The sequence below is a fragment of the Mastigoproctus giganteus genome, chromosome 2 (assembly GCF_048544385.1).
Source record: "Mastigoproctus giganteus isolate SK-2022 chromosome 2, ASM4854438v1, whole genome shotgun sequence".
NCBI classification, from domain to species: domain Eukaryota; kingdom Metazoa; phylum Arthropoda; class Arachnida; order Uropygi; family Thelyphonidae; genus Mastigoproctus; species Mastigoproctus giganteus.
The window spans coordinates 6585400-6605829 of record NC_143576.1 but is presented as its reverse complement, the minus strand read 5'-3'; the positions used below and the strand labels follow the sequence as shown (position 1 = coordinate 6605829).

The window sequence follows — 20430 nt, the reverse complement described above, 5'->3', positions numbered from 1 at the left end:
TTCGTTTAATAATATTCACTCTAGACTCAAATTTACATTGGAAAGGGAGGGTATGGATACAAAGTCTTAAATTTTCTAAATTTCATTTACTAGGTCACTTACTCCGGACTCAAATAAAATCCAATTTAACATCTATTGCAAACCTACAAACACTGGCATGCTTCTACATTATAAGCTACACTACATGCTTCTACATATTTTTTTTTTTTTTTTTTTTTTTTTGGCTGATGCTGCATAAACTTGCTTTCTTGCATCAAATGCCTCTACTAATGCTAATGCTAATAACAGCTATCACCCATTCTCCTACAAGAGATATGTTATCTTTAATCAATTTCTAAATGCCTATAAATATTCAACAAGGGAATCTGCTTTGGGCTCAGAAATACAAATATTAACCAGCAGATTCTTAAAGGGATTATCCCCTTGCTACAATAAACCGAATTAGGGTACAAGCTAGGGATAGAATACAAAATACTACTTCAACCAACAATCGTAATATTAAAAAATACTTTATTTCTGTCCCATATGTTGAACAGTGGAACAAACAGCTTCACAGATTCTTTAAAGATACTGAATTTAAAATCGTCACCAGGCCAATACGTAAACTACACACTATACTAAAAAATCCCTCATATCTTTCCTCATTCGCAACACAAATAAATGACCTGGTATACAACATTTCTTGCGGTGATTGCAACTTGTTGTACCAAAGTTCTACACATTTTCTTCTGAATTTTTGTGTTAATCAACACGCAGCCTGAGTTTGTGCTTCTCGTTCAACAGCGTCAGAATTAGCCTTTCATGCCGTTAATGAAAAACATACTTTTTTATTAAATTACATGAGAATTCTGTTAATGTTTGCCGGCCATTTCTAATCTCCGATTCATGGGGGTTTTACGCACATGCGCAAAGACAAATAATCCCTATTTAAGTTTCATGCTCACCCCTATTCAGTAATTTTCATTCTTGTGATCACGACATACAGTTGAAAAGTGCTGTCAGCTTCAGGAAGGAAAATCGTTTTGCATCCCCCCCCCCCGTTAAATTTAATTTAATTAATCTGTTTAAAATTTTTAATTGTGTTCAGTTGAATTTTAGTTATTTTTTACTGTTATGTAAGATTTTCGATTTTTTTCGTTTTAATTGCTGAAGAGTATCATACGGAAGTGTTCTATGTATTATATTGGGATAAACTTCTCTTATTATTTTACAAATATTGATATCAACGTAGAATGTATTGAGCATTACAGCTCTGGTTCATACTATCAAATTCCTCTTATCAATAAGTCCAGCGTCGATTTGTGATGTGGAGGCTTTTGCAGCTGCAGACCCTTTTTCATTATTATCAGCGTCAGCTTCAGTTGGACTCTTTCAGTTTATCATTAGTTTCTTTGGGAGTTTTACCTTCTGTAGCTGGTCCTAGTCCAAGAGCTTGGTTATCAAGATCAGTGGGGTCATTCTCTGATTCACATTGAGGTAATGTCTAATTACAAAGTCAGTAATTGATTTGGATTTTTTGACAGCTTCTTCTTGCAATTTGGCACGCTTTCTCTCTGCTGCACCACTTTGATATTTTTTCATTGTCCCACCAAAATTGATCTGAAGTAAAAAAAAAACAATATTAAGTAATACAACTTAATTTTGTTCAACCTACCAGGGGCAGTAGGCCCCCTCAAAATCATAGGCCAACTGGCCCACCTGGGCCCCCCCCCTGATATGGCTTGGTGATCACAGTGTACTGATGTGGGATTTACCCTAAAGATCTAACTGTCATCAAGGGTAAAAAGAAGGGCTTTTGCTTTTGTAAAGGTGACTACAATGGGACCAACTCATGATGTTACCATCAGCAATTTCTAAATTGGAAGCATGTTAGCATTAGCATTAGTAGAGGCATATGATGCAAAAAAAGGAAGCTTATATAGCATCAGCAAAAAAAAAAAAAAAAAACCTTCCCATTTCACCCATCACTTCAAATTACACCAATTCAAGGCTTTTCGTACAAACTAAGAAATACTGTTAAAGGTTTACTTCTAAATGGATGTCAGATGAACTAATGAGATTCAAGGCAGAGAAGAAAAATATATAGGATGTGTATAAATTATTAGATGATGCAAAAGGCTGTGGTAGATATAAACTAGCCTGTAATGAAGCCACAAAAGGAGGCTAGGGAAGTGAAAGCAGAATATAAGAAATACTTATACAAACTCTAGAAGGAAGGGGATGAATCAGATTGGTCCACTTCATATTGATGATTCAACTGTAAATGATCCTGAATGAGTATTTTGCATCCATTTTCACAGATGAGGAATTCTGTAGGGAAGTGGAGGACAGAAGCTTATTAAACTCTTACAGTGAGCTAAATGATTTTGTAATAATTGAGAGGAAGAGAAGCGGAAGAAAAATTGTTGAAGTTATATATCAGAAAAGCACCTGGTGTGGATGGGATCTAACCAATTAATTCAGCAAAGGAAGTAAGCAAATCCCTAGCCATAATTATTAGAGCATCCTTGGATTGAAGGAAGGCTCCCATGGACTGGAAATATATGAATGTATTCCCAATTCACAACATGGGATCAAATGGTGATACATGTAATTACAGATCTGTTAGTTTAACTTCTGTTCCAGGGAAAATAGTGCAGTCGTTGGTTAAAGAAGTAATGCAGATCCATTTAGACAAGACTGCAGTTATACTTCAGACACAGCACTGGGTTTGGTAAGGAGAAGTCTTGTGTGATAATTTTAATTGGATACTACAATTCAGTCACAAAAGAACCAGATACAAAAAATAATTTAGATATGATATATACCTGGATCAGGAAAGCTTTTGATACTGTTCCACATTACAGTGTACAGATCGGAGCAGTGTATTATTAAGGGCAAGTTGCTGCTGTGGATAAAGGGATGGTTGAGTGGGGGAATACAGAGAGTGGTAATCAGTGGACACTGCTCTTTGTGGACTAATATTATTCCCATTGTTGCTTTCTGTATTTATCAATGATATTGATGAGGTATATCAGGAGTAACGTCTGAGTTTTCAGATGATACAAGGGTTGGTAGGGTGATTAATGACAGTAATGACAGATTGCAACACGATCTAGGCAGATGGGCTGAGAAATGTTAATTGAATTTTAACATGCAAAGTGCTGCATATGGATAGCAGTAACTCCAGAGTAACATACCATCTGTGTGGTGCTACACTCAGGGTAGTGGAAAATGAAAAAAACCTGAGTGTGATTGTGCAGATAGGCTACCAGGACAGCTCTTAGGGGTTTGTCAATGGTATACAAGAATTTTGCTAGCAGAGATAAGCAGGTGATTATTCCTTTTTATAAAGCAATGGTCTGTCTGGCCACATCTTGAGTACTGCATGCAGTACTCAAGATGCAGGTCTGGATTCCTCATTTTAGAAAGGATGTAGAGCTGCTGGAACAAATATAGAGAAGGGCAAGAAGATTGGTCATGGGAACAAAGGGGGGGGTGCTCTTACCACAAAAACTTCAGTTCTGCAAATTGCAGTGTCGGGGGTGGGGGGGGGAGAGAGAGAGAGAGAGAGAGAGAGAGAGTGATTGAGGTGTTTATGGCTTTGAATGGATTGAGCAAGTTCAATGCATTGGAGGAATTGGATTTGGTTTTGGGGGGGGGGGGTCATGCTGTATATGCTTGTTTTCTTGCATCATTTTCCACTACTAATGCCAATAATCTTTCCAACATCCACTGTCTCTGTTCTGTTACCTCTGGAATGTAGTGTGTTTACATTTGAACTCTATGTAATCTAGACGGCCTTTTAAGATCACAGGTCATAATATGTACATAATATGACCCTACAAAATTAATTGCGTCAATCTCATTCACTTCTGCCATAAATCAGAGCTCAGTTACTTCATCTCAATGAAAACAAACTAATGGTCAAGTTTTGCTGGATACAACTGTCTCATATTATTGAAGATGAGGCTGATTTATCGGAGTTTTTCACATACCTAAAAATTATGAACTTATATAATCATTTCTAGATCTGTTTTGTCCACAGTATTGATCAGCATTCCAATGTGACAGGTGCAATTTATCCATAGTAGCTCTTACGCCATTAAGCCTCCACTTCAACCAACCTTGATATATGAGTATTGGTTTTTATACTGATCTGAAAAATCATCTTAATAACTGCTTTGAATGACTACTAAATTCACTGTAACCATTTACTCTTAGGGGAGGGGAGAATTTTGCATCCATGCCTATCTACAACTTTCCCTAGGATTTGAAGTATGGCTGCAATAACTCTAATGGGATCTCAGAAAATAAAATAACAGACAGACAATCTTTTCTTTTGATTTTAGCTTAGTATGCATAATAATAAAATCTGTAATATAGTTAACATTTATTTTCAGACCCTTCTAGCAATGCTACTGTTCTTGATCAATTGATTTGTGCATATACCAAACAAAAATCATTAAAAATTCCAGAGTTTCCTTATGAAAGATTTATAAAATATCATAAGAATCATGGTGTGTTTATTTTGGTGGATAAAGCAACAGGAATCCCAAGTAAGTTTAAAATGTGTTCACTTTACAATTTGTTTTTCTTCTTATTTGATATCGTACTTCTATATATTATATATTTTTGTGCATCTGTTATGTTACCTCTCCGCCACCACTAGTTAATTATGTTCCAAGCAGCCAGTATAGTTTTGCAATATCTCTGAGCTGCAGTCCATTTTAATCTTCCAATCACTTGCTCAGAAGATACACCTTTGGGGACATCAATTAAAATTGAAGAAGATTGGTGATGGCAGGATAGATATTAGCATTAGCATTAGTTGAGGCATTTGATGCAAGAAAGCAAGCTTATGCAGCATCAGCCAAAAAAAAAATAATAATAAAATAAAAAAAAAATAAATAAATAAAAAATAACCACTTCTCCTTCACCCCTCTGTTCATTCGAAATACCTGTCCAGCTGAGCCTTAAATTTATTTAGGCTATCAACTTCCACGACAAGGGATGGAAGTCTATTCCATCAACCAACCACCTGCTGGCTAAAGGCAAATTTCCTCACATCTATCATACATCTGTCTTTTCTCAATTTGAATTTATGCCCTCTCAGGTGATTATTCTGAGCAAGAGGAAGAATCCCATCACCATTGAGCATGCTCAAACCATTCAAGGCTTTATACACCTCTATCAGATCACCTCACCGGTGCCTAGTATCCAGACACTGTAATTTGCAAAACTTAAGCCTTTCTTCGTAAGAGCACCCCTTTGTTCCATTCACTAATCTTGTTGCCCTTCTCTGTACTCTTTCCAGCAGCTCTATATCCTTCTTGAAATGAGGCCTCCAGACCTGTATACAGTACTCTAGGTGTGGTCTGACCATTGCCTTATACAAGGGAATAGTAGTAGTAGTAGTAGTAGTAGTGGTGGCACATGATGCAAGAAAGCAAGTGTAGGAGCTTATGCAGCATCAGCCAAAAAAAAAAAAAATCACACCATTCCCTCCAAATGCCTGTCCAGTTCCTCCTTAAATTTATTTAACCTATCAACTTCCACGACAGATGGAAGTTTGTTCCAGCAATTAACCACCCGCTGGCTAAAGGCAAATTTCTGCACATCTATTCTACATCTGTCCTTTCTTAATTTGAACTTATGTCCCCGTAGGTTGGTAATCTCAACAAGTGGAAGGATCCCATCAGAATTCAGCGTGCTCAACCCATTCAAGGCATTATAGACCTCAATCAGATCACCGCGCAGGTGTCTAGTCTCCAGCCACTGCAATTTGCAGAACTTAAGCCTCTCTTGGTAAGAGAATCCCTTCATTCCCCTCACCAATCGTGTTGCTCTTCTCTGTACACGCTCAAGCAAATCTACATCCTTCCTAAAATGAGGCCTCCAGACCTGTACGCAGTACTCAAGGCGTGGCCTGACCATTGCCTTATACAGAGGGACAATCACCTCCTTTTCCCTGCTAGCAAAATTCCTATATATCATTGACAAAACCCCATGACCCGCCCTAGTAGCTTGTCTGCACTGCTCAGAAAACTTCATATCTGACTGCACAATTACTCCCAGGTCTTTTTCATTTTCTACCACCTTAAGTGTAGTACCACACAGTTGGTACGTTTCTCTGGGGTTACTTCTACCCATATGCAGTACTTTGCATTTGTCAAGGTTGAACTTCAGTTGCCACTTCTTAGCCCATCTGCCCAAATTATCTAGATCCTGTTGCAGTAGCACACTGCCATTACTGTCATTAACAACCTTGCCAACCTTTGTGTCATCTGCAAACTTCGACATTAAGCCTGATATACCTTCATCAATATCATTGATAAATACACAAAACAACAGTGGACCCAACATTGAACCCTGTGGGACTCCACTAATAACATTAGTCCACGAAGAGCAGCACCCATTGATTACCACCCTCTGTCTTCTCCCACTTAACCATCCTTTTATCCATTGTAGCAACTTACCCTTAATACCATTCTGCTCCAATTTGTACAGTAGTCTTTCATGCGCAACAGTGTCAAAAGCTTTCCTGAAATCCAAGTATATGATATCAAAATTATTTTTTGCATCCAGTTCCTTTGTGACCACATCATAATAACCAATCAAATTTGTCAGACAAGACTTTCCCTTAACAAACCCATGCTGTGTTTGAATTATTGCTGCAGTCTTGTCTAGATGATCCTGCAATGCATCTTTAACCAGCGACTCCATTATTTTACCCGGAACAGAAGTTAAACTAATCACCTCCTTATCCCTGCTAGAAAAACTCCTAAATATCATCGACAATACACCATGAGCTACCCTTGCAGCCCGTCTGCACTGCTCAGAAAACTTCATATCTGCCTGCACAACCACCCCCAGGTCCCTTTCATTCTCTACCACTGTCAGTGTAGTACCACAGAGTTAATACGTTGCTCTGGGGATGCTGTTTCCCATATGTAGTACTTTACATTTGTCAATGTTAAACTTCATTTGCCACCTCGAAGCCCATCAGCTCAACCTTTCCAGATCCTGTTGCAGTAGCATAGTGTCAGTAGTGTCCTTGACAACCCTGCCAACCTTCGTATCATCTGCAAACTTGGACATTAAGCTTGAAATACCATCATCAAAATCATTTATAAATACAGAAAACAATAATGGACCCAATACTGAACCCTGAGGGACTCCACTAATAACATTAGTCCACGATGAGCAGTGTCCATTGATTACCACTCTCTGTTCTCTACCCCTCAACCACCCCTTTATCCACACCAGCAATTTGCCTCCAATGCCACACTGCTCCAATTTGTGCAGTAGTCTTCCATGTGCAACAGTATCAAAAGCCTTTCTAAGATCCAAGTACAGTAAACCCCCGCTATTCGCGGGGGTTACGTTCCTGAGAAATTCCGCGAATACTGAAAACGCGAATACTGAGTTATGGCGCCCATGGTAATAAAAGGGTTCCGTTCCAAAGTATGAAATATATAACAAAAATTAGTCTAAAATTTTGTCTGTACGTATTATGTGTATTTACCTACATAATATGACTATGTACATAGACAAACGTAGAGAGTAAGTACATAAAAAAAAAAAAAAAGCATAAGGCATCGAAATGAAAATAAGAAACAATTTATTAAATGTAATACTGTACATATTTATTAGACATTTTAAAGAAACCTTTCAAAAACATATCAAGAGCATGGGTTGCTGGGCGAAAAATAACCATATCGATTTTTAAATCTTTCAAACCAGCCTTTGCTGGCTAAAAAACTTATCCCACCAGTGCTTTCACCAGTTTCACTGAAGTGTTGATAAAGGTGTTTTGCCTTTTCACGAATGATGAGTGAACTTAACGGAATTTTATTTTGAGTTTGGTCTTCTATCCACAGATTTAAAGCCTTTTCCATTTTTTTCTAATTTCACATCACGAGTTATAGAACAAATTTTTGATGCAATTAGCGCATTTTCACGGACACTAGGGCGGATTTTTTCTTCCGATTTCTTGATTGATCGTACCGTTGACTCGTTGATTTTATAATGTTTTGCCACTGAGGAGACACTTTCACCATTAGAAATTTTGTCTAACAGTTTTACTCGCTAATGTCATCACCTTCTTTGATCTTTTCACAATTCCCTTTTTATTCGCGGCCATATTTTTGTAGGATTAGAAAAGAACTTGTCCACAATAAAGTCACTTTCTTTTAACTTTAACACGCTCGAAAAAGTCTGTTTACATCAACACATTGCAAAATGGTAGATTTTTCACTTTTGTAAACGTATCAATTAAAAGCAAGAGATGAAACCTTCTATGACAAGCGCATTACACATACTGAACAAGGATTAGCTTAAAACATCCGCGCTCGCGATTTTGTCACCCCCCACCCATTGAGCGCAGGACACTTCCTTTTTACACCTTTTAAGTTATTTTTACTCATTTTTAGAGAATAAAGCACAATTACAAAATGAGGAGGCACACTTGATACACATAAAGCTGTGAGCGTGTAGCAACTGAATAAACAACACCATAAAGGCAGAGACAACTCTATTAACACGTCACTAGCTCACATTTTACATTTCTGGGGGTTACTACCATAAAACAATAAAAACAATTTCCAGTTGCGTTCCTGCTAGTGGAATCTGTTATAAACTGGTAGTGAACTCTAATTGCATTTGCGATAATACCAATAGCTGGAATTGTGTTGGTTTTTACGTTATTATGGTGAAATGTGTTTCCCCTTCACTGCTATAAAAAAATAAATACATTTTCAGAATCTTCTCTTCATTCCTATCGTGTTGCGTTCAGTTGGGGGTGATTCCGCGTTCGACTGCCATTTCTTGTAAACACAAAGGCAAATCGTGTATAAGCGAATTCGGTTCGTGTTATATAAGATATCGTTCCCCTATTTATAAATCGTGTAAGATCGAATTAGTGTAGTGTAAACACGTGTTATACGACGACTGACTGTACTACTCTGTGGACTGGGCAAAATGATTTTAGCCACACCCATGTTTTTTTCATGGCGGAAAATGTTCACGGCGCTTTAAAATTCACATTTTTTTAGGTTTAAATCAGCGACCGCGAATACGCGAAACCGCGAATACAGATACCGCGAATAGCGGGGGTTTACTGTATATAATATCAAAGTTATTCCCTGCATCCAGTTCTTTTGTGACTGCATCATAGTATCCAATCAGATTGGTCAGGCAAGACTTTCCCTTAACAAAACCATGCTGTGTCTGAGCTGTGACTGAAGTCTTGTCTAGATGATGCTGCAGTGCTTCTTTAACCAGTGCCTCCATTAATTTTCCAGGAACAGAAGTTAAACTAACAGGTCTATAATTATTTGTGTCGCCCTTTGATCTTCCTTTGTGAATTGGGGTTACATTTTCACATCTCCAGTCCATGGGTACTTCCCCTGAGTCCAAGGAGGTTCTCATAATTATGGCTAATGGTTTGCTTACTTCCTTTGCTGCTTCCTTTAATATAACTGGATAGATCCCATCCACCCCAGGTGCCTTTCTTATATCTTCAACAATTTCTCCTCCACTTTACTCTCAGTTATTACAAGATTCTCTAGCTTACTGCCAGAGTTGAATACACCACTGGCATTTCCCTCGCTGAATAACTCCTCATGTGTGAATGTCGATGCAAAATATTCATTCAATTTGTTAGATACCTGAGCAGGATCATCAACAGTTGAACCATAGATATCAAGTGGACCAATCTGATTCATCCCCTTCCTTCTAGAGTTTACATAAGTAAAGAACTCTTTGCTGTTTTTCTTTGCATCCCTTGCCAAAGATTTTTCGTAATCTACCTTCGCCTGCCTAACCTCCTTTGTAACTTGGTTACAGATCAATTTGTATCTATCATAGGCTTCTGTGTCACGTGTTAATTTGTATGTATCCCATGCATTTTTCTTCTCTGCCATGTGTCTCATTAGTTCATCTGACATCTACTTAGGCCTAAACCTTGAACAATATTTCTTAGTTGGTATGTAAAGCCTAGTAGCTTCCAAGATAAGTTCTTTGAATGCTTCCCGTTTTGAATTTGCTGTTGGTAACATCATCAGTTGGTCCCACTGTATAGAATTTAAATACTGTCTCAGTCCATCGTAGTCTCCTTTACGAAAGCAATAACCCTTCCCTTTACCCCTAATGGTAGTTACCTCTTTGAGTAAATCTCACTTCAGCACACTGTGATCACTGCCATCTAGTGGTTCATTTACCTGCAGATTCTTAATGCATGAAGAATCACTACTGATAATCAAATCAAGAGTATTACTCCCTCTAGTTGCCTCCCGAACACTGATGTAGAAAACAATCATCCAATAAATCCACAAAAGCCTTGCTAGTGTGTGAGTGACCAGCCCACAAATTCCAGTGAATATCTGGGAAATTAAAATCCCCCATTATAAGACTCTCTAATTTACTGGCCCATTCTATTTCCCCGTACAGTTTCTTATTATACTCATCAGAGTCATTAGGCCTATAGCACACTCCTACTCTCAATTTTGATCTCCCAATGCTTATATCACACGAAACTGACTCGACACTGCACTGTCCAGCAATGTCGACTGGCTTCACTTCCTTGGATTTTATGTATTTCTTAACTAATAGCATAACCCCTCCTCCCTTCCTACCCTGTCTATCCTTTCTGTAGACATTGTACTCCCCAAATTCCAGTTCTGCATTCCTTATGTGACACCACGTCTCTGAAATCCCCACAATATCTGCCTTTGATGTTTTGAGCAATACCTCAAATTCATCAAATTTGTTTACTAAACTCCTAGCATTGGTGTACACGCAAGTATACATGCACCTGTTCTTTTTCTTAGCTACCTTAACACAACCTATGTGTTTATTTGTACCCCAATGATTCCGAGCAGTCTCTGAACTATCCTGCATCTTATTTTCCAGGCTGCAGCTCATTCCAATAGAAGCAGTGCAAGAATCACTTTCACCTCTGCAAGTGGCTACTGTTAATCTATTAGTCTTTGTATCCCCCCCAATCTAGCAGTTTTCCGACCCACCTAACACTGCCTCGATAGCATCGCAAACATTCTTGCACCCTTTCTATTTAAGTATCCCATGCCTGTAGAAGCAGTCTCTCCTGTTAACAAGTACAGACCAGGCTGAAAAAAATTCTACCCCTTGAGCCTTGCACAATCCTTCCAGGGCCGAATTGATCGACTGGGCTCCCATCATATACTCCCTTCTATCGTGTCTGGGCGGAATTGCAGACACTTTCAAATATGCAGAAATTGCCTTCAGCCAGTGGGTAGGTTATTGTTGTAACAAAATTCCATGGGATGTAGATGTGTGTAATGTGAATAAATTAACTAGACAAACTGTTAGAGGGGATTAGGGCTTACAGAAAACCGAGAAATTTCAAAACTGAGTTTAACCGAAGTTTACTCTTAACCTTAATCTTAAAACCAACCGGTTTTAAAACTAATTTGTTTTTCTCAGACTTAGGGAAAATAATTAAAAGCTTATAACACAGGTATTTATTTTATCTTGGGTAGATTGTACAAATCGTAATCAAATCTTTTAAACAAAATCTATCGCCTCTTATAGTAAAAAAAATAAAAAAATTAAAATGCTCCAAAAAAGTAACCAGCTTGAGATTATAGAAAATTACATTTTGTATTCAAATCCTTTGAATAAAAACTATCTTCTCGTATAGTAAACAAAAAAATAATAAGCCCTATAATAATAATAAATAAATAAAAATAATGTGGAAAAAGAACAGCTTGGGGAAATTACTTTACTATTTATTGCTCAGCTTTTTTCTGAAAATGATCCTTTAAAAAACACAGTATATTAAGCATTTTTCCTGATAGACTTGACCTTATTTTTGTGTTAAAGAGACCAGTGATCGAAAACACTCTCTCAGATTGGACACTTGTTGGTTTAATGGTCAGCAGTGCTCTATAAACTTTCTCCAGCTTTTCACTTCTACTGCTAGTTGCCTCCAAAATTTTAAATTCTTTGCTGATTTCCAATTCACTCCGATATTTTGAAGGCTCTTCAGTTAATCTCTTTATTACACTATCATACTCTCGCATGAATGTATCTCCAACATTGGAACTAGACGAGTCTTTGTTTTCTTCTAAAAGAACAGTTCGTTTATTTTCAGTTTCTTCATTCAATGCTAATACTACTTCGAAATGTTCTGCAAATAATCTCTGATAAATCTCTTCAGCATGCTTTTTCAAAACTTGCTTACTTGGAAAATCAAAAGTTCTTGAACCTGAATCTTCTTTCCTAAACTTTTTTGGGTTGTGTAGATAGAGAGAGAGAGAGAGAGAGAGAGAGAGAGAGAGAGAGAGAGAGAGAGAGAGAGAGAGAGAGAGAGAGAGAGAGATAATCTTTAATGCCCTTCACGGCCAAAAAGCCAGGGGTTTACATTTGTACAACTTCCCGAAACTTCCGGGAAAATAGAACAATTAATTTACAAAAACAGGTAATTTTACAAAAGAAAACATATTTTATACAAAGGAGAGAACTCCTTACGAGAGTTAGGTCTGATTGAGCTGACTTAACATCGAGATAAGAACACCAGCTCAATCAGACAGGAACAGATGCAAGGTACACATGTCAATGCAGATTAGTCCTACTAGACATAATTTTTTTCCTGTAAGTCCGGTCAATAGCGAATTTGTTCAGGTCGGCGTCAAGTGCCTGGGTTTGCTTGAACATCTGCTGAGGAAGGAACCTGTCCGAGAGATGGAGTCGCGCTGAATGCGAGTAGAGCTCGGGATTGGCCCTAAGGGCAGCAGGGGGGATCCTCCAGCCACAGGTATCCCAGAATGAAGGTGTTGCGATTATGCCTGTTATCATCTTGACTGTTGCTAGGAGGCGTTGGTCTTCGACTAAGGTGGGAAGCCGTGGAATCCCGAGAGAGTTGGCAAGCTGCGTGGTGTGAATCAGAGCTGGAAGGTTGTGCTTCCTGTTGGCCCACTTTAGGAGCCAGAATTCTGTGGCAAAGAGTGGTTTCTTTATTGATGGTGCCGCTGACGCCCAAATTTCAGCAGCAAATTTGGGCGTCTCAGCAAATAGCTCAGCAAAGCCACAGTTTGGCAAATTCGTCTTGCATTGTAACGCTGAAAAAGGCGTTGGTGAAACTTTAAAGCAAATGGGTTTTCTGCTGCATCAAGCTTAGCAAGCAGAAATTCTATTGAAGACTCTGCTTTAAGTAAGTCTGTATCTTCTGAGGTGATAGCCTTCAGAATCATTTCAACTGGTCGCAAAGTTTCACATAGCAATTCAAGTGTTTTCCAGTCATCGTCAGACACAGCTTCAGTCGACAGTGCTGCACATAGAGCATTTTAAATGTGATTTTTCAATTTCAAAAATCTCTCAGTCATATAGAATGTGCTGTCCCATCTAGTCTTGCAATCTAATATAAGTTTATATACTTTCCCATTAAATTTTGCTTTAACAAAATTTTGTAATATGTCATTTTTGGTAGGCGATTTTCGAAAAAGCTTGCAAATTTTTCTGACTTTTTAATAGTTTGTACAATATTGGCCATTGGATTGATGAAATAAATGAGCTCATCGGTAAAGTCGGTTTGATAAAGCATGCCTTGCTGTCTTTCTTCAACTTCTTCATCATCACCACTTTCTTCATTATTTTCATTTTCTTCATTGTCTCTGGGAGACTCAGAGACTGTGGCACCATAATTGATTGCTTTTTCATAAAGTACATCTATAACTGACAGATGTATACAATGGGCTATACACTGTTGATGATTAGGCATAATTTGCTTGCCAAACTTAATCATCATTGCTGCTCCATTGGTGGTGCAGGCAACAATATCCTCATCCAACTTCAAACCAAATTCTTTCAAGTGTCCATTCACAATTTGCTCAGTTCTTCTGCTATCAAGTGAACCATTAATCTCAATAAGACCTAACAACCAATGATTGTCTTTTGAATGCACATTTATATTCATGTACCTTTTATTCGTCTACAGTCAGTGAATACCATGCACCCAAAACCAATGAATTTTTGAAATGCTGAATGAGTTCTTCTTTCTTAGTTTTATAATAATTCAGAACCATATTTTTAATTCCATTCACTGAGGCTGGTGGTAATTTATCATATTTATTTCTCTGAAGGTGTAGGCTTGATTGTATAAACTCACTCTTGGCAATTGAATTAAAAGAAAATCCATCTAAAGCAGCTAATTTTGAAATCTCTTCTTCCATAGATTTTTTAACAATAAAGTTTTCTAATGTTCTTACCATTTTTACGGGAGGTTCACTGTTATCTTGTTTAATGTCAATCTGATGCATTTTCTTTAAATGCAACATCAAAGATGATGTAGATCCTCCAGACAACTTCATTATCTTCTGACACGAACATTGTGCTTCATCCTTGCTTTTTAGAGGAAAATAATTCCATACATTTGATTTCATCTTAGACATATTAAGAGTGATAAATATTAATTAGTAGGAATTTATATTTGGGGCTTAGGAATATATTTGGGGCTTAGAGGGGAACAGGTATCCTGTGTGTTATCAGACACTCAGCCTAAAACACTGATGGATCCAATATCTCTCTCTGTTACAGAAGATTTAGGAGAAGTCTGGTTGGCCTGCCTCCCTAAAATCCACTCATGCACACACCTTCTCGATGGTAAGCCCCGTTACGTCACTTAGGTGGCAACGAACGTGTAGAGTGGTTCTCTTCAAGACGCCTGGTCAGCGTGAAGAGGAAAAGACCAAACCCTCCAGCATACGACAGCACGACAAAACAAATGGCCCTCAGTCCCCAGCAGCTTTCACTCTCCCTCTTACGGCAGCGAGAGGATCAGAGTGGAAGCAGAGGGTGCTAAGAATCTCTGGGTACGACCTGGCTGCCATGCACGGAAACTGAACCTGGCCTGTTATAACGTAAGATCACTCATCGGTGAAGACAGGATATTAGAGCTGGAAAAGGAATTAGAAAATGTTAATTGGAATATCATTGGTTTGGCTGAAACAAGAAGAAGAAATGAATCACTTATAAGTTTATCAAGTGGAAATCTGCTGTACACCAATGGAAACAGTTAAAGGAGTGAAGGTGGAGTTGGGTTTCTGGTCCATAAAGATTTTAAAAACAAAATTTTGGAATTCAAAAGTACATCACCAAGGGTGTCAAGACTAATACTCAAGATTTCTAAGAGGTACAAGCTAAAGATTATAATGATTTATGCACCAACATCGAGCCATGATGATGAAGAGGTTGAAGAAATGTACACCGAAATTGAGAGTCTTCTAGATGAGCAGAAAACCCACTACACTATTATTATGGGGGACTTCAATGCCAAGGTTGGAAAAAGGCAAAACAGCACAGAAAGAGGAACTATAGGAAATTTTGGAATTGGTGAAAGAAATGAAAGAGGTGAAAGACTTGTGGAATTTGCAGAATCTCAAGGACTGTCAGTAATGAACACTTTTTTCAAGAAAAGGGTGAACAGAAAGTGGACATGGAAAAGTCCGAATGGATTAACTACTAATGAAATCGACTTCATCCTCACTAACAGAAGATATATTGCGAATGATGTTACCGTCCTGAATAAGGTAAATGTTGGAAGTGATCACAGAATGGTAAGATGTACACTTGATATAGATGTAGGAAAGGAAAGGAAAAAACTGACTCGAGTAAATAATACAAAGGTCTTTGAGATAACAGAAGAGGAGAAAAAGCAGTATGTACTGGAACTTAAGAACCAGTTTGAGCTTCCGCAGACTGCTCAGGACCAAGATATCGACGAGGAATATTACAACTTTTTGAAAGTGATAAAGCCCAAGAAACCTATAGGGAAAAAGAAATCCAAAGAAGAAAAAATTAGTCAAGAAACACTTGTCATGATGAACCGAAGACGACAAATGAAAAGCAAGAAAAACACTGACAGGGAGAAAATTGAGTATACTGAGTTATGCAAAGCCATTAGAAAGAGACTCAGAGAGGACATAAGAAGATTTAACACAAGAAAAGTAGAACAAGCATTAAGGGAAAACAAAGGATTTTAATCAGCAGCCATTCGCAGTAATACAGAAAGACAAATGATACTGAAACTGAAGAATAGCGATGGTGTACTTATAAACAGCAGAGAAGGCATAATTCAAATAGCAGAAGACTACTATAGAGAATTATACATGGAGCAGTGGAATGATGCCAGCAGTGGGGAAGATGGATTGCAAAGTAGCAACACATACGACATACCCGATATTCTTCCTGATGAGGTAGAACATGCATTGAAGGAAATGAAGAATCAGAAAGCCCCGGGGGAAGACGAAGTTACTGTAGAATTGTTAAAATTGGGAGGAAGAGACATAACACAAAAACTGGCAAGGCTCTTCACAAAGTGCATTAGAAAAGGTGTGACGCCTAAGCAGTGGAATAATGCAATCATAGTTTTGCTGCATAAGAAAGGAGATAAATCAGAAATTGGAAATTATATACCAATTAGTTTGTTATCCCACATCTGCAAGTTGTTCACAGGGGTCATTACTAACAGATTAGAAAGAATACTTGATGAGAATCAACCGAAAGAGCAAGCTGGCTTTAGGACAGGATTCTCAACTATGGATCACCTTCACGTAATATCACAGCTAATGGAGAAAGCAAATGAATATAAAACACCATTATGCCTGGCATTTGTGGATTATGAAAAGGCATTTGACTCCATACAGCATAAGGCAATGTTTCGGGCACTGGAAAGACAAGGCATTGATACCCCATATATTATGATTTTGAAGAAAATATATGAGTGTGCTACATCCTTTATTAGACTAGACAAAGACAGTAGGAAATTTAAAATTGAGAAAGGAGTTCGACAAGGAGACACAATATCTCCGAAGCTGTTTACTGCTGCCCTTGAGGAAGCTTTCAGAAGATTAGACTGGTCGCAGAAAGGAGTCAATGTGAACAGAGAGTACCTAAACCATTTATGATTTGCAGATGACATTGTGGTCGTAAGCCACGATCCCAAAGAATTAGAGGAAAATCTTAATCAGTTATGCACAGCTAGTAAGGATTTTGGACTAAAGATGAATATGGCTAAAACAAAAATAATGATGAACAAGTATGCCACAGAAAGGGAAGTAATGATTGAAGGAGCAGTAATTGAAAAGGTGGACTCATATACTTATCTGTTACAAGTTATTAGCTGTAATAATGATAAATGGCTGGAAGTCAAGAGAAGAATAAATTTTTGGATGGATAGCATTCAGGAAATATAGTCACATACTGAAGAGCAATATCCCAGTTTGTCTGAAACGTAAAATAATGAACCAATGTATACTCCCAACCATGACTTATGGAAGTGAAACTTGGGCACTCACCAAAAGAATGGAAGAGAAGCTGAGAACTACACAGCGAAGAATAGAACGAATCATATTGGGAATCAGACTGTTAGATAAGAAGAGAAACACGTGGATTAGGCAACAAACTCAAGTAAAGGACATTCTTATCAAAACTAAAGAACTAAAATGGTCTTGGGCAGGACACATAGCTCGAAGACATGATGACAGATGGACTAAGAAAATAACAGAATGGTATCCAAGAGGAGCTAGAAGAAAACCTGGAAGACAAAGGCGGAGATGGATAGATGAAATTCACGAGTTTGTGGGTAGTAAATGGATGGCCAGTGCTCAAAATAGAAGGAACTGGAAAGTTGCTGGAGCGGCTTTCATCCTGCAGTGGATTGAAAATGGCTGATGAAAAAAAAAAAAAAAAAAAAGTAGGAATTTATATCACTGACAATTTTAAATAAAAATATTGAAGATAACAAAGGCACAATACTATGTGTCACTCCCTTAAGCACTGAATGAAGAGTCTAAACGAGGCAAGTTTCAAAATTTTCACGAAAGAAATTTTTTATTTATTTACTTGCAATTTTTTTCCCACCAATTAAATCTATTGTATTTTCAAAATTACATAAAAGCTAAATTTGGTGAAGCTGCTTTTTGGAGAACATTTGATCACAAATTTAATAGGAATAAAGAAGCAAAAAAGTTTCTATGATTGAAATTTGATGCAATATTCAGCAAATCTGTTTCTAGTGGGTAACCATCAATAAGGCGCGTTCCATAACGTGCCCTGCAAACAAGATAGATGGAACGGAGAAATGTTGAGCATTTTCTTTTACGCTATCGCTCCGACTCACTCAGTCATAAATGAGTACACCTACATCGTGCCATGATACAGGTGGGAAGATAGAAGGTACCCCTCCTAGATTTGGGCCACTTGCCCATGAGATTCATACCTAAACATAAAATAAAATAAAATAAAAAACATGTTTAAAACATAAAGCAGTTGAACAATCCAGACAAACAAACAAACAAACAAAAGAAAATGTGCATAACAAAAAACTATATTCGAGGGTTAACTAAGAAAATATTCGAATCCGGTTTTAGACGCTCGGTTTCAGTTTTAACAACTCAATATGAAAACCGATTTAACCGGTTTTATAAACCCGTTTGCAAGCCCTAGAGGGGATGGACAAGTGATATGGGAATTATTATTATTATTATTATTTTTTTTTTGCTAATGCTGTATAAGCTTGCTTTCTTGCTTCATTTGTCACTACTAATACTGAAACAAAATAACCTGATTGCTGCTATTCAGACAAGTCACTTAGTTTCTTGGCTGTTTAGTATATGAAATACTGTTACTTGTCAATTTTGGATTTTAACAAAAAATTAGGCAGTCCCTCAGATATTAAAGCCAGTACAGGCTGGCTAAAAAACTTTAAATCATGGCATGGCATTAGAGAACTTCACATTGAAGGGGAAATTTTATCTTGTGACTTTGTGGCAGCAGAATCATTTAAAAAACGTTTATCAATCTTATGGAAAGTGAAAGATACTCCAAAGGTGACGTATACAACACTGACAAGAATAGAATAAACTGGAAGTCACTGCCTCGAAAATCTCTTCCATCTCGCCGTGAAAAGCTGTTCCTGGGTTTAAAGTGAGTAAACAGCAAGTTACAGTTATGGTTTGCACTAATGCCAATGGGACTCATGCTTATGCCATTGATGTTGATAGGAAAATCAAAGAAACCCTGTTGTTTTAAAAATGTCTCCTGCCTCCCTGTGAGTTATAAAGCCCAAAAAAAAAAAAAAACACATGGATGATACCAACGATTTTATTTTGAATGTCAAAAAGTATCGTGAATGAGAAGGCAAAATCGGCAAGGTCCTGCTTATCCTAGACAATGTGGCATCACATCCTTCAGTGGAAACATTAAGCAAAATAGACAACGGATGCAAGGTCATGTTCCTTCCATCAAACAATACCTCACTCCAATTGCTGGACCAAGGAGCCATCGAAAAATTGAAGAGAATCTGCAAAAAACAAGCCTTGTGTCATTTGCTTTTTGGCAGAAAGCAATGAAGAAAGCATCGTAGCTTTTTTGAAAAGCTCAGTCTCAAGGACAGATGCTACATGTTAGCTGATGTGTGGGAATCACTCACTGCACAGAATTTAAAAAATGCTTGGAAAAAAATGTGGCCTGTTGCAGAAGACACCATAGATGAGCAGAATCGAACCAAAGGAGATGAGGGACAAATACCAACTGACATGATCAACTTGTTTTAGTCAATTCCTGGGTTTGAAGATTGCAATGAAGGTGATGCAACGGCATGGCTGGAAAATGATATTGATGCTATTGGGTTTCCTGTTTTAAATGAAAATGAAATTGTGAATGTAAAAGAAACTGGACTCCTGAAAATGATATGGACAAAGGCAATGACAAATAACATGACGTCAAAACTGGACCTACGCACGCTGAGGTATTCGACGGGCCAGAGACTGCGATAGCTTCGTACAAACAACACAGTGAATTCTGTCCAGCTCAACTACTCTTGTTGAAAAGAGTGAGAGATCTGGCAGCAAAAAAACAAAGTTCGAAAATGGTGCAGCAAAAAATAAGTGCAGTAAAACCCCCGTATCTGCGGGGGTTATATTCCAAGACCTACCATGGGTGGCTGAAACTGCAGATATAAGCGAACACCTGCTGACTCCATATGTAATGTGATTTTCTTGTATATACATACGTATAATAAAGTTTAATTGATAAATTAAACACACAGAAAGACATTATCAGCATTAAATACGGTAATAATAAAGTACAGCAGACTTTCGATTTACTGCGATTGGATTAACCGGGACACTTTAAGACTCCAAATTAAAAAAAACAAAAACACAGAAATCATAAAATTCAAGTAATAACCAGAAAAGGTATAAACGGATATTTTGTAAGTAGTAAATAAGCAACAAGAACTGGTGTTACAAGTCGTCACTGGGAGATTAGTGTACCTATTATCTTGCAACCCCCACTGTCTTCACACCTACTGCTCAAAATAAAAAAAAAAAGAGAGAGACAAAACGTTTAATTTTATTTAGTGTGCCATGTCGATTGTTGTGTTCCGTCGCACTGCAAAATGACAAATTT

At 37.7% G+C, this 20430-nt stretch overlaps 1 protein-coding gene across 1 annotated transcript in view; it reads left to right on the top strand.

Moving 5' to 3' along the window:
• The window catches only part of LOC150089137 (uncharacterized), a 448517-nt gene that overhangs the window by 296537 nt on the left and 131550 nt on the right, over window positions 1-20430 (top strand). The window contains exon 13 of the mRNA XM_090389422.1: window positions 4383-4538. Within this exon, the coding sequence (XP_090245548.1) occupies window positions 4383-4538 (156 nt within the window). The remainder of the gene's footprint in view (window positions 1-4382; window positions 4539-20430) is intronic.